At 46.2% G+C, this 15,706-nt stretch overlaps 1 protein-coding gene across 1 annotated transcript in view; it reads right to left on the minus strand.

Moving 5' to 3' along the window:
- Window positions 1–687: 687 nt before the first annotated feature.
- The window catches only part of TRIT1 (tRNA isopentenyltransferase 1), a 150,272-nt gene continuing 135,253 nt past the window's right edge, over window positions 688–15,706 (minus strand). The window contains exon 11 of the mRNA XM_069223430.1: window positions 688–2,030. Coding sequence (XP_069079531.1) covers window positions 1,813–2,030 — 218 coding nt within the window. The 3' untranslated portion in view covers window positions 688–1,812. The remainder of the gene's footprint in view (window positions 2,031–15,706) is intronic.

A 15,706-nucleotide genomic window follows, 5' to 3' on the forward strand; every position in this document is an offset into this window, starting at 1 on the left:
AGGGCTTAGCCGGTAGGCAAGCCCATTATGTAGACAAGCAGTCGTTTGCTGCTCTTACACCAGAGTAAGATACTTGAATGCATTTGACTTCCTCAGCTAACCTCTCAGCTCTTTAGCGGGGATAGTGTCTCTTGCTGTCACAATTCCTATTAAAAGGCTGGCAGAGGTATGGAGGAAAGTAAAGGTTGAATTATCCAAAATGCTCTGCCACATTTACAGGGCCCTTCCCCTCTTAGGTAAAGTCGTAGGGGTGAACAGGGAGTTGCAAGTGTGGGTTGAGGAGGAGTTCCACAAGGAAACCTCACTTTGGAATAACTCAACACAACTCTTCCCGCCTACAATTAGGATAGCCCACCTCAGAGTAACTGAAGAGCTAGAATCTAATCAAATAACCCACCATGTTTGGTACAGTTTCCCACAAACAAGGAAAGACAGTTCTGATAGGAATTGCAGAGGTGGATCTTTGGTGGTCTGTCAGTGTAACAAGTCAAAAAAGTCTGGAATGGGCTCTTTGCACAGTCCTAATAAATAAATCTCCATTTGCAGCCCACTGCTACTGCATACTTATAAGTGTCCATAAAAAGCAGAATGTTGAGAGAATTAGTTTCTGTAAAAGGGCAGACTGACCTACACCTTGATCAAATAAAACAGCTCAGTAAGGAAAATTAATAAAAACAAGAGACAAGATAGAAGGCTGATGGGTTCTCTTTATGACTGCTCTATTATCAGCTGCCAGCATCAATCCATTTTCAGAATTGTAGCAGAGCTTGTGTATGGTCGCACAGTCCATGGCTGTGCCAGAACAGAGGACAAGTCTGGGGTCAAACGTAACAGTCTGAGGACAGATCTTTTATCACTCTTAGAGGTCCAGGCCTGCCAAAAAGTAAGGATAATTTTAATAACTTCCTTCAGACTCTTCTAATAAGAATCACTTTGAAGCCCAGGGTTTTCCATTAAATGTGCGGTTTTAATTCTGTTAACACACAGATACGTGCAAATATGCAGGAGGTGACTGGCGAAGTTTCATTTCAAGATATCCTGTCCAGCTCTTTACAGCCAGCGCCAAACAAGCAAAAGCGCATGCCCCCGAATTAGATAAAAGGAAATCCACTTTACGGTAATAAAATAAAAATAAAAATAATGAGAGGAGATCCTACTCCCAACCCCATATATCACATGCTCATTCTGCCTTAGTTATTCCACTACTACTGCTCCCGAAAGGAAACACCTCTTCTAACACTCAGAGGAGACATCCTCTACAAGCCTTCTGACAGGAGAAGGACTCACTAACGCATGAACAGGAGACCCACCTCCACTACCGCTCTGCAAGGAGGTCCTTCACGATTGCTCTGAAAGGGAAGACCCCTCATATTTGATTTTGCGACACCCCTCACCACCAATCTGAGGAGACACCCTTGCTACCATTCTGAAAGGAACATCACTGGCACATTCAATAGATCCAGCATGCCACTGACACTCAGAGACAACTGCTACAGTATAAGACTGAGGAGATACCACACACTAGGGATGAGAATATAGATTGCTCACAACCATACTGAGACTTTCACAACTGTTCTAACAGAAGGCACACCTCTACCACTTAGTTTCAGAGACTCACAACCCACTTCACTTTTTACTCTCCTGTGATCTGTGTGTATTCTGTTTGAATGCCTGTGTCATCTGTCCAAGTTGGCCAATACCCGTTTGTGAGAAATGCTCCCCAGAATTCAGAAAGAGATCATCTTTGCAGGTCTGTTTGAGTTGAACTCCAGGCATCAGTGTGAGGTTTATGGCTGTCAGAGTGAGAGGGCCTCATGCAGTTGATGCAAGGTCATTGCCAGCCGTTGGTGCAGGGTTTTTGCTGTCCGTTTGTGTAAGGTTGTATCCGGCTGTCAGTGCAACATCGTCTCCGGCCTCTGTCCTGATGTGGTCCCGGTCTGTCAGTTTAGGGTGGTCTGGCATTTCCACAGCTTCAAGGTCCCTCTGTCTCTTTTTGAGATGGTGGCGATGGGACTTTGACTTAATATGAGCTGGAGGGGGAGGAGAGGAAACCAGAGCATGAGTGTGTACCTCATTACCCATTGAGAAGATACAGAATAACATGCACATGACCAGAGCACGGACATTCTGGAAGCAGAGCCGTATGCAGAGGAAGAAAAACAGAAGCATAGCGCAGCAGCTAGCACCAACTGCACAGGGAAGAGCTGCAGAGGTAGGAGGTAGCAACATACCTTAACAGTCTCTGGTGGGTTCACAAGCAAACACAACTTAGATTACAGTTTTTGTTAAATAAATCACTCACAGTTGATAATACTTAAAAAGGCACAAATAGTGGGTCTGTCCTCCTTCGAGGGAGTGAGAGGTGGGTGCTGCTACCCAGGCCAAAGACTAAAAGGGACCAGGATGTGGGTACGCAAGCCACATGTTAGGGCATCTCTATGGAGTCAATATGCACAGCCACTGGCTAAAAGGCTTATTGGCAGGATGAATATCAAAATACCAGTTTTCTTCCATGTTTACAAATAAATACAGACTTGATAAATAGATGATTTTCATATGCATTTACACACGAAACAACAGTGAAAAGTGAAACCCGGGCACCTTCTTCAGAATGCAGTCCATTACATCCCAAGGGTGGGGAAATATACCAGTTTTCTTCCATGTTTACAAATAAATATAGACTTGATAAACAGATGATTTTCATCTGCATTTACATGTGAAAAAAACTGTCATAAGTGAAACCCAGGCACCTTCTTCAGAATGCAGTCCATTACATCCCCAAAGCTTTGACACTTCTGAAGAAGTAGTGGAACAGAATGGAATCTAGAGGTTTGCAGAATCTGAACACACACTCAATTAGAAAGAACTCAAAGTTGGTGATTTACCAAGTGACAATCTGCATCAAAACTGTCAAACAGCATGCCACATTCCCAAATGAACAAAAACTAATAGCTTAGGCTCGCAGCTTCTCTGCATTCATCTAACTGTATTTCTCTTCACTGCTGAACATCTGAAATGTGCAAGAATAAACTGAATTATTTGGAAACTCCTGAAAGTTTCAATGTATTTGTATTTCTTTCTTGCATACGTTCCATCGCATCTCTAAAGCTGTCCAACAATGTGGCTGATATTTCCATACTAGAAGTGCAAAACATTAACTGTAATTATTAGTTTTAGATTTCTGAAACTACCCTCTGATGTGCTGAATGAACAAGTTACTTACCTTTGGTAACAAATTATCTGGTAGAGCCATTTTCTAGTTGCAGATTCCTTACCTTAGAATTTTCCCCACGTGTCAGTCTGGATACAGAATTCTTTCTTCGGGCGGTACCCTTGCACGCTGTTAGGTGGCGTCAGTCGACTCTGCGTCCATCACTGGCATCGTGGACACCAGATATTACGTCGGGTCGTATATGGGTGCCACCCCGACACGCTGGTGTCAGTTCTTTAATTTCCACGCCAGCCTATGCGCAGATCGGACGAGAACTACCCTTACAGTTGCTTTTTTTGACTGGCCTTTTGACTTTTTGTCAAGGTTTTTGACTTCTGGTGTGTCGGGATTTTGTCAAGGAAGCAAGGAAGACCAGCTTCAAGCCCTGCAACTCCTGTCACTGCATGATGTCGGTGACTGTATCTGCATTTAGTGCGTTTGTGGTGCTTGGAGCGTGACCACCATCCGAAGTCATTCTCTGACTGCTGGGCCATGAACCCAAAGGCTTTGAGCGAGTGGTCCCTAAAGCTGCTTGCCACCTGACGTTTGGCTTCGCATCGCTTCCGGTCTAGGTCGAAATGAAGTCCAGAGACCACTTGCTGAGCCATCACCACTCCTCCTTGTCCCATTGGAAATCATCAGATCATTTAGGTTAGCCCAAGAAGATGTTAAAGAAGCACAAGCGTTCTTTGACTTCAATCCATTGGTCAGACGCTGCGTCATGGGAGAAGGAGCATCCTCGCTCTAGGCCTCTGTCTTCGGAGCCTGTTTTTGGGTCAGCTCTGCACCTCCCCAAGCGCCTGGAAACCACTCTTGCCCAATTAAAGAAATTCTACGAGGCCATGCGCCTCATCTTTGGGGAGTTTGTCCCTGTCGGGGAGCCTTTGAGCCCCGCAGGGTTGGAAGGGGCACCCAGGGACATGCTTCCGACCGGCATTGGTCGTACCTTTGCCACCTTCCCGACGACTCTTCCGGTGTCGACATTCCTGATGTTGCCTGGGCCCACGGGCTACGTGGATCCTATATTAATCGATGACAACGCATGAGCGGCGTCGCTCGATGCCGAATACAACTTCGGCAGCACCTTGGTCCCTAGATGGGATCCTGACCCTTATTCGTTGAGAGAATGGAGGGGTCATTGGACCCTTTAGAATTCTAGCTTGAAGACTCTATGGACCGGGCTCAGGAACTGGGTGAAGCCAGTGGTCTGGATACTTCCCCTGACACTGGTATGCTTTTCCCCCCCCTACCATGGCTGTCCGGACCAATTTCCTAACAGGTGCTTCAGCCTGGGGCTTCCACATCAGCACCCATTTGCTCTTCAATAATGCCCTGCTTGGGACCTGGTCCAAACCCAGCACAGGGGTTTCTGTTTATAGGCCAATAGCCCACCGGCTTAAGTCTAAACAACCTGGCTTTCCTGAACCAGCACCCCACCCCCTGAGAGATTGGTCATCCAAGCCTAAACTTCCCATGGTACATTCCCTTCTGCTCCTCCAGATAGGGAATCAAAGAGGCTGCACCACCTTGGGAAGAAGTTGTTTTCTTCCTCCAGCTTAGACTTAAGGTTTATGAACACCCTATGCCTTTTGGGCCGTTACACCCATACTTCAAGGGACATGGTCACGGAAGTGCTACCACAGGTCCCGGAGGAGGCCCGGGCCATTCTCTCTCAGGCTGTTGCTGATAACAGAGAGCCGCAGCCAAGTTCACAATCAGATGTGAGCTGGATACAACCGACTCTCTGGGCAGATCGGTTGCTTAGTCGGTGACCCTGAGACACCACACCTGGTTACAAACATCTTGCTTTTCAGGGGATGTCCAATCTACTCTGATGGAAATGCCCTTTGATAGCACCCTTCTCTTCGGGGACAAAGGAGACTCGGCATTCGAGCGCTATAAAGGAGTCTTAAGCTGTGTCAACCACTTTAAGGAGTCCCGGGCTATGGCCCAGACCCTTGGCTTCGCTGCTGCCATTTGCCCTCTCAGTCTGCTTTTTCCCCTTTGCATGGCTATGGAAGGGGGAGCCCAACCACATCTGTTTCCCACCAGCCACCGCACTGTGCATGCTGCTCAGCCTCTGTGTGCCTGGGGTCGTGGGGGGGAATTCAGCATCCCCATGGATCAGGGAGCCAGCCGTCTCGCAGTCCACCGCCACCCTCCTTCAGCTGCAGCCTCCAGACGTCTTGAATATCTGGGCCTCACACTCTATGTTGACAACAGTAGACTGCATAACCGCTTTCACAGAAAGACCACAGCGGCCAATTCTATTCTACATGCAACAAGTTGTCACTCACAAAGTACACTACGCAACATACCAGCAGTAGAATACAGACGGGTCAGACTCCACTGTAGCAACTGGGAAGACTATGAGACAGTATCCTCTGAAATCTCGGAGCGTCTTTTTCAGAAGAAGGTACAACCCCTCTAGTTTGAAGCATATCAAACAACATTTCGCAAAAATAGATCGCGCTGAAATACTGAATAAGAACAAAACAACTACTCAGATCACACCGTTCAGTTTCATTACTCGTTTCCATAATGGTCAACAACATGTTCGAAAACTACTCCATAAACCCTGGTACCTGCTCAATAAAAACCCTTCCACTGCACATCTCATCTCTTCAGTCCCACAGATAGGCTTCAAAAGAGCTCCAAATCTTAGAGACAAAATATACCCTTCCTTTTATCAAGAAAAGAAAACTACCCAACACCACATGTGACCAACCAACTTCAGGCTTCTACACCTGCACAAAATGCTCCATCTGTAAACTTGGTCTGACAAAATCCAAAACCATCACAATTAATGAACAACACGTTATGGGACTTCTCAACTGTGAGAGCACCAACACAGTCTACCTTATCGTCTGTTCCTGCAATATGGTCTACAAAGGAAGTACAACCAGAGCACTCAAACTAAGAATACAGGAACACTATCGGAATATACAAAAGGATGATTTAAGACTTCCATTGGTTGAACACTTTGCCAAATGTCACCCCCATACACAAATGTTTAAATTTTGTGGCTTAACAAAACTCAAACACCCTCAGACGGCAACCTTGAACTTAAACTATGACAAAATTAAATCAAGCTTATCATCAAATCAAATCAAATCATAAACATTTATAAAGCGCGCTACTCACCTGTGCGGGTCTCAAGGCGCTAGGGAGAGGGGGTTACTGCTGCTCGAAGAGCCAGGTCTTGAGTTGTCTCCGGAATGCGGAGTGGTCCTGGGTGGTTCTGAGGTTGGTGGGGAGGGAGTTCCATGTCTTGGCCGCCAGGTAGGAGAAGGACCTCCCACCCGCCGTGGTGCGGCGGATGCGGGGGACAGCGGCGAGAGCGAGGTTGGCGGAGCGAAGATGACGGGTGGGTGTGTAGAAACTGAGGCGGCGGTTGAGGTATTCGGGTCCCTTGTTGTGGAGGGCTTTGTGTGCGTGGGTGAGGAGACGGAAGGTGATCCTTTTGTTGACGGGAAGCCAGTGCAGGTGTCTTAGGTGGGCGGAGATGTGGCTGTTGCGGGGTATGTTGAGGATGAGGCGGGCGGAGGCGTTTTGAATTCGCTGCAGACGTTTCTGGAGTTTAGCGGTGGTTCCTGCGTATAAGGTGTTACCGTAGTCTAGTCGGCTCGTGACGAGGGCGTGGGTCACGGTCTTTCTGGTGTCGGCGGGGATCCAACGGAAGATCTTTCGGAGCATGCGGAGGGTGAGGAAGCAGGAGGATGATACGGCGTTGACTTGTTTGGTCATGGTGAGAAGTGGGTCCAGTATGAATCAGAGGTTGAATCCGCTTTAACACAGTCTGACATGGTCCCAACAAGGATACAGAATGGCACTACTGACTCCGTTGATGGTCTATATAATACTAATATGTCAAGAGTGTTTTATACTAATGTTTTTGATTTCATGCTCTTTAGATTCTTAGAGGCTTAGATGTTTTTCTACATATTATCCATACATAGGATGTTATATGCACCCACAACTTAACCGTATTATCGCTTATTTTCAGAGACTGCTCTCGTGAATACATCATACTTTACTGTGCACCAGTTATACTCATTGTAATATACTAGTGTATCCATGAACATCAAGACCTACGATGTTTGGGTCGCTGCTTACCCATTTATAGGCGGACCAATACTACCATCACATAAAATTGACATACGGGTGTCCACCTCAACTGATCAAACTTTGGTCTTTTACCCTATCAAGAGTGGAACTCTGCCACTCCTGTTTAACTTAACACAAATCCCTTCACCCTGATATAACTCGATCCATTCACAGTTATAATCCATCCAATATGGCCGACGCCATTCCCCCTCACTTACAACAGTTAAACCAGGACCGTGGAAATAGAAGTAGGACTATTACATTCAATATGGCGCTGGACTAGAAAGCCGCAACACCAACGAGGGATTTATCCCGGGACACTCAACAGTTACAGGATTGGTAAGCGACCCACTATCGGGCATGACACAACAATCTCTTTCATGTCTTACATAGAGACAACAATATATCCACTCGGTCACCAGCCATTCCTTTCATACATTTCGTGCTCCGCTCTGAACATGAATCTCTGAAGTATGATGTATACTTTACACACTAAGTGCATACATGCTTGAGGATCTCTCGATTTTTTTATACTTTACCCTCTGTAGGACTTGGCTTATACTTACATAAGTAGACACAAGACCTTTGATGCATATTTTTTGTTTTAGCGACCCTCCATCGGGCATGACACTATCTCTTTCATTTTTACATTGCAACAGCAATATACTCACTCGGTCCTCAGCCACTTCTTTCATACATCTTGTACCCCGCACCCAACAAGAATTTCTGAAGTATGGTGTATATTTTACGCACCAAGTATTCACGTGTTGTACGCTCTCGGTTTCCTATTTTACCTTTGTAGGACTTGGTATTTATCTACATGAACAGACAATACCCATGATGCATCTATCTCGATTTAGATGGCCGCGTGCTTTAAGGCTCCTCCTGTTGCTTGCTACCTTACCCCTCGTACGACTGGGAATTCCGTCACATGAACAGCTATTGTGCGCCTATGATGTATACTTCTCATCGTATGAGTACGCGCTTTTGAGATTTTCACCTTTGTTGTTGTTTTTTATTTTAAAACTGGTACATTTTGATTCTTTATTGCAGGATTAGATATATCTATATATTGACCAGTGCCCTTTTAACCTAATAAATGTAATAGCCTTGTAGTATCTGGCCTGCTCAATAATACATGTATGAAATTGTAACAGTGCCATTACCTACTATAATGTTGAATCCTAACTGTTACATACAGGTGCAATTAATATATTTTCAGGAGAATATTTACTTACAATATGTCATCTTTACTCAGATTATTCTCACTGACCTATACAATGGATTCCCTTTGATGAACAATATTAGGTAGGATTACCCTCCGCTATTCCTACTACCAGATGTTATCTACTAACATATTAATGCACACATGTTAATGGGATAACATTATGAGTCACTTTCTGCCAGCACCAGTCTTGCCCATTAGGCGGCACTAGTCTACGCGCATAAACCTCTAACACCTCTTAATGGGATTATTAGTTGTAAAATATTTTTCCAAAGACTAAGTGACTTTCCTTTTCCTTTTTACCTCACCATCACACTCAACTCACGGGGCATATTCCGGTATTTCTTCTATTTACACTATACTACAGTATCTACACTACCCCATGTCTCACCATTGATCCTACCACTATGCATTCTTTAAAGCCTTGAAAAAGCTCCTGGTGGATGCACCACTAGGGGGCGAAACACATGTTGGCTGTCCGTCTACAGGTCAAAAATTCTGTATCAAAAAAGATATTGACAAGTGTCCTTGATTTCCAGGCCACATGAGCACTAATAAACGCACTTGGACTCAATGCTCTAACTCGATGTATTAATCTCTGGCTATAAATCGTAACACAATTGCAAACTCGATATCGTATAAAAAAAAATAAAAGTGGTTCTCAACCTTCTATTAACTCATGTTACCGACCTGGGGCAAACTGGTCCACACCCCTTCTGATTACCAACAACATGGAAGATAACTGGGCATTCTCCAGGAAGAGATACGTGGACCTCACAAACTTGCTTTTTAAACTCGAGCTATGCCTTGATGTAGCTGTTTGGTGAGCCACATGTAAAAAGGAAAAACAGGGAGGAAAGTTAACTGTGTCCAATCTTTTAGCCTTCGGCTCTGGCCTTTAACGCAGGAGCTGGCCTTTAATGGCCGGTAGAGCCCGCTACAGCGGATTCTAAGGCTATAATGTGGCCTCTGGCAATATGCAGAGTGTTCTGTGGGAGCACAAGAGACTGCAGACTGAATGGTGTTGACCTGCCTTCCGTTACTCTCCAATTATGCTTAATAAATATTAATGGAGGATCATAATCGCACAGTGGTCATTAATTCACTTTTTATGAAGAAACATCGTGAAAAACTCACCAGGACTTTTTGAGTACTTAAAACACTTTGGTTTAAAAGAGTTACATTCCCTACACTCTAGCCTGATAAAGTAATAAACTCTTGTGTAATTGCGACCTACAGTATTTCTCCACATTGACATTGAGCGACTTCTGAACAGACATCCACAAAAAGTGAGAGGTCAATCTCCACTTTCTATACTCCAAGAGCTACAGGACTACTTGGCAGGCAATCCTTCTTAATGAAAGAAATATGGGTTAAAGCTTGTGTCACCATTAACCTGTAGTGTAGGACCATGCACTGAGAAGAGAGACACACTTGATACTGGAATCACCTTCTTTTATTGAGACCAGGCACCTTGAGAGTAACATGAGAAAGGAAGAAAAGGACCCCATCCTTCTTGGAAATAGACTGCCTTAAGCAATGGAGGAGCTAGCATATTGTCATAATTGAAACCACTTCACTCAAAGTTGTGTGCTAAACTTGTGCTTTTGCTTAAAAAAATTGAAGGAAAAAGAAAAAATCACAAAGTCTTTAAACACCCAAACAATCTCTAGTGCATTGTTAGGAATGCAAAGAAGCAAGGCACAGCCTCACGTGCAAAATTCTGAGTCAAGACCAGAGGTGAGGATTAAGCTGTACTTTCTCCACTTTATTTCTCCAGCAGCCATCATAAAACAGTACATCACAACTACATTTCCCATGAAACATCGGGAAAAATAAGTCAAACCGATCAGCCAATCAACATCCATGAATGCTGGAATAAGGTCCTCTGGAGACAGTCCCTCTTCCTTCGCTGCTCCAGCAGCCTAGAAGATAAGTACCTCAAATGTTTACTCTTGTTTATCTTGTCAGTATTCCTGTGACAGCTTTTCTCAAGCTTATTCTTGCTTACTTATAATGCTGTATCGTTTACAGTGGCATTAACATGATTTATTTTCCTGAGTGCGCCCATGGGAACACTTGTTCGCTTCTTCGAGGCCACCGCCTATGTTATGTGCTCAGTCCGCTGTGCATAGTGGTCTTCTGGTCGCTAGGGGGCACCCCTCTTACTTTGTAATTCCTGTCTGCGAGTCCTACATCCCGCAGTGGCCGAGGCGTCAGTTTCAGATGACAGGCGCTGTGGCGTCTCCATCGATCAGGAGCTGTTAGTCTATCAGCGCGTCCCGCGCCATGATCTTGCCTAGCCTTCAGTAATCTCAGTTGCACAAGTGCATGTACCCTTCGATCCTTGCCAATATATTCACTTTACTGCCATCTTTAGGTGATGCAAGCCCACCCCCGGCGTCTTAACACCCCAATTGGGGTCTGTACTCAGCCGTTTACTGGCCGGTTGCTCTTTAGGGACACGACCCAGGCTGCCCTGTTATTCACCATTGACAACAAGGGGCGCATGTGTCCGAGTGTGCACACTTTTAAAGGTTTTCTTTTTCTATAAAATCAGTGTCTATCCCTTCAGCTAAAGTACTCTAGTACTGCAAGGGTTTCCCCTGCCTATATTGGCTACTGTCCACAATCTTTCCCCCGGAATACCACAATGCAGGACGCTGCACTTGAATACTTTGAAGAGGAAGAACATTGATAAACATTTTTGTGCCATCATGGATGCCTTTTTACATATGACAGTCTCCTTAGCAATGGCACCCTTGAAGAAGAAACTTTTGCACTTGGCATCTCAGTGCCAATAACCCCTCCGCTGGAGGGAAGGAACCCGTAGACCAGAGATCTGTCTAGCTCCAGGCCTGCCACTTGCGATGGACGGTAAGCACAAACACAGGGGTGACCTTAGGGTGGGCCTAGATGCTTTAAAATGCCTTAAGAACTCCCAGCACCCCCCCATCGAACCCTCATTCCCTGGCTCCGCATGGGAACGCTTCCAGCCTTCCACCCTTACCCTTATCTGCCAAGCTCTTTGCTGGAGATGATTCTCCGAACGCCTCAGGCGGTGAGAAGGAATCGGACAGACCCTGGAGCCCTTCGCCTTTCTCTGAAGCCCCACATGGCAAGCAGCCCTCTGAGGACCGTCCCCTTGTTGAGAGTGAATGACTCCATCACTGATTCGATGAGTGTACTCCGGTGGCTAAGGTCGCCTCCGACATAGCTAACCGCCTATGCAAACCCCTGGATGAGGAGGTCCATAGCCATCTCAGAGCGGAATACCCTCGCCCTTCACTGGAGGGCAAGGTGGCCCTCACACCAGAAACTGATGCCAGGATTGCTACCTTCCTGGAGAAATCCATCCAAGACCGCAAGAGGGGGATTGACCGGTCCTGGCGCTCATGCTGGGGGAAACATTTGGATACCCTGGGCTCTCTCTCCAAGATTCTTGATATGGGGGAGGATGCCCGAGCGCTCGATTCCCTCATCTCCCCCAACGCTCTCTGGGACTGGGCCTAGCGGGCTGTCATCTTTCTTGGAAACACCAACTGTGTGATTTCCAACGAGCGGCCCCAGTCCCTTCTTATCAAGATAGACCCTAAGTTAGGGGAACAGGCGTCCTTGAGGTGGGACCGACCACACAAGGGGGTCTCATTAAGGATCCCTTCATCCATGAGCCCAGGAAGTTCGTGGCCATGTTTAACTTCTTGGATAAAGCCCAATCCTCAACCCCAAAAATCGTCAGCCCTTGGGTTTTTCGCTGGGGCTGGCAGGGGTGTACAGCCAGCTGTGCCTGTTCTCAGGCTACTCCCAAAGGCTCCAGAGACCAAACGGGCCAATTGCAAGATCCCTTCAGATCCAGCACCTTCTACCCTACAAGATGCTATCCATGCAAACGAGGCTCAAGGGGACTCTCCAGGGGAGCCAACTCTTCAGCCACTTCCCAAGGTGAGCGTACAACCATCCTCGGGCTCTGACTTGGGGACAGATTAGCACAGTTCTTTCACAACTGGGAAGCCATCATCTCTGATGCTTGGGTCCCAGAGACCGTCAGAGGGTTCCAAATAGAGTTCTACGGCTCCCTATCCCAATCACGCTGGCCCAGACCTCTCTCCTTATCCCCATCCCAGTCCTCTTCTAGTAGAGGTAGAACAACGTTTTGAAAAAGTTGCAATTATTCAATCACAGCCCCCACCCCAACGGTTTCCTCAGCAATATTTTCTTGGTGAACAAGAGAGATTACAGACAGCGTCCCATCATCAATCTTAAAATGTTACACAAGTGGCTTGTTTTCCAACAATAAGGTTCTGAACCCCATGGTGGAGCACCTGCGGGCCAGAGGCATCAGGATTATCATCTACCCGTACGATATTCTCCTCATGGCTCAGAGCCCCGACAGGTTGATATCCCAACTACAACTGACTGTCACTCTTTTGGAGTCTCTTGGTTTCATCATCAAAGAGCAGAAATCGGTCACTTCACCATCACAATCCCTTCAATTGCTAGGATTTGTGTTGGATTCAGTGCAAGTCACCTTGAGAATTTCGGTCCTGCAAACTGTCCAAGATCAAACACAAGCTCAGGAGGACTCCGTCCAAACCCACCATGTCTCTCAGACAGATGGCCCAGGTGGTAGGTCTCTTATCCTCCTCCATCCAGGAAACCTTTCTGGGTCAGTCGCATTACTAGGCTCTTGCCTCAAAATTTCTAATCTCTGCTGAGGCCTGACCTATTCCCAATCAGTCCTCTAATTGGATAAGGCCCGGGAGAAGCTCAGATGGTTGATAGCCTACATGGAGGCCTGGAATGGCCAGGCCATCTTCAGTTCTCAACCGGATCAGGCAACAGAGTCTGACGTCAGTGGCTCCAGTCACGGGCACGCTGCGGGGATTTGTCCAGAGACGGAAGGTGGTCCTCCGAGGAGCACTCCCTTCATATCAAATGCTTGGAATTGTTGGCGGGGTAGTTTGCGGTCCGATGCTGGACCAAGGTCAAACCCCAGTGTTGTGTCTGCCTCAAAATGGACCATGTGGCAGGGGTTCTCTACATCAATCACCCGCTCAAAAACTCCGTCAGATCTGATCAAGAGCTTCTGGATGTACTGTCTACAACACCAGATACCGGTGACGGCGGAGCACCTGCCGGGGTCATCTAATCAGGTGACTGACTGGCAGTTGTGAAATATGTACGATGTGAGTCTTTGGAAGCTATAGCCTCCTGTGTTACAGAGTCTGCAGGCCAGGTGGGGCCCTTTCTCAATGGACCTTTTTGTATCCCATTTGGACCACCAATCCAATAGGTACTATATTTGGAGGCCAGACCCCAATGCAGTGGTGATGGACGTGTTCCAGCAAGACTGGAGGGCAGAGAGCGGGTATGCCTTTCCTTCCCCTTTGCCATGATCATGAGAGTATCCACACAAATCGGGAGGCAGTAGGCAGACTTGGTGATCATCACCCTGATTTGTAGATCTCAAATCTGGTTTCCAGTTCTGATGGAACTTTCCTGGGATTCTCCAGTCCATCTACCCCAAACGTCCTGTTCTCTCCCCTGTCCCCTCCCTCGAAAATGAAGGCCTCCAACCACCTCCCTTCACCATTCAAAATTCTACATTCCACTACTACGTTCTACTTCTACATATCTTGCTAACCACTAAGTCAAGATATAAAACTTGGGCGAATAGCACAACCAAACACTGCTGATCGATTTGGTCTTGATGCCTCTGTTGGTGTGGTCAACGACAACTGGATCCCATGGTGACCGATGTGGTGAATATTCTAAATTTTCTTGCTGCTTTGGCCTCAGGGTGTCGGGTTTGTAGATCAATACCTTTTGCTTGGCTATTTCAGCTGGTCACCCAGTGAGAGAACATCCTCTGGTTTGTAAACTGCTTCTGGGTATTTGTCTCCATTCCTCTGGAACTGAGGTATTGTACTTTGTGGGATGCAAATAAAGTCCTCTCCCTGTTCAAATCCTGGCCCTCTAACAAATATCTGTCTCGGAAACACCACTATGCCTGGTTTCCTGTCTTGGAGTTTCAGATGTCAGGGCCCTGGAAATTACAGATATAGTATTTACGCCAGATGGGGTTATTTTTCATATCTCTAAGACAACAAAATCTAACTCCTGAATGGTTTCATACTCCATGTTCCGGGGGCACCCAAATTATGTGTGGCACGAGCCATCAAGGCTTACAAAGCTATGAAAGAAGATCTTCGGGAGCAATAACTTCTCATTGCACTTACGAAGCCCCATAGGGCGGTATCCTCCCCACCATTGCCAGATGGGTCCACTGATCCACGCAGGAAGCTGCCATAGATTAGAAGATGTTTGGGGCACATTTGGTCAGAGGGGCCATGGCCTCCAAGGCTTTTTTTCTGAGAGCCTGCCTGGAGGGCATCCTTAATGCAGCAGATTGGTCCTCAGATTCTACAACTAAGCAATTTTTCTTTAAGCCAGTCTACAATATCGTCTCTGTGGTAGTGGACAAGCTTTAAAAACCAGTCTAATCCTTGCCTCCGGTCCTGTTATAGAATTAAACATTTATATTAAGGACAAGGAGGCGAGGATCAGACCTAAAAAAACTGTGAATTTACAGTCCTGCCCTATATGGTGGATTGTCTTTATCTGTTCCTGCAATATTTGTGTTGCTTCGTAATGGTATGGACGTTTTTTCAACTTTCCCATTATGTGATAACACACTAAATGGTTAAATCTGATAATGTTGTCTTCCTATATCACAATTACATACAACTGTTTGATTCTATCTACCATACTACAGTGTGGACTCTCAAGTGACTCTTCTTTCTTAGGAACGGATTTGGGTAAAGAAAACAGATCAGAGGAATCGACAGCTGTGTTTGCAGAAAGGAAGAGGAAGAGGGACTGTGTCCAGAGGAACTTATTCTGGGATCCGTGGATGTTGACTGGCTGATCTGTTCAACTTCTTTTTCCTGATGTTACATGGGAAATGTAGTTTGTAGGAAGGTGGCCTGGTGTCAGGTGAGCACCGATGGTGTTATCACCTTATGCCAGGTCCAGGTATCCCGTATTATTGAGGTGTAGACAGTGTCTAGGAAGCCAGGGAACTCTAGAGCTAGATGTGGATGAGCATCCAAAACATATCTAGGAGCCATGCAAGGCTTATCCAATACCACTACAGTCATACA

This window comes from Pleurodeles waltl, chromosome 3_1, assembly GCF_031143425.1.
Source record: "Pleurodeles waltl isolate 20211129_DDA chromosome 3_1, aPleWal1.hap1.20221129, whole genome shotgun sequence".
NCBI classification, from domain to species: Eukaryota; Metazoa; Chordata; class Amphibia; order Caudata; family Salamandridae; genus Pleurodeles; species Pleurodeles waltl.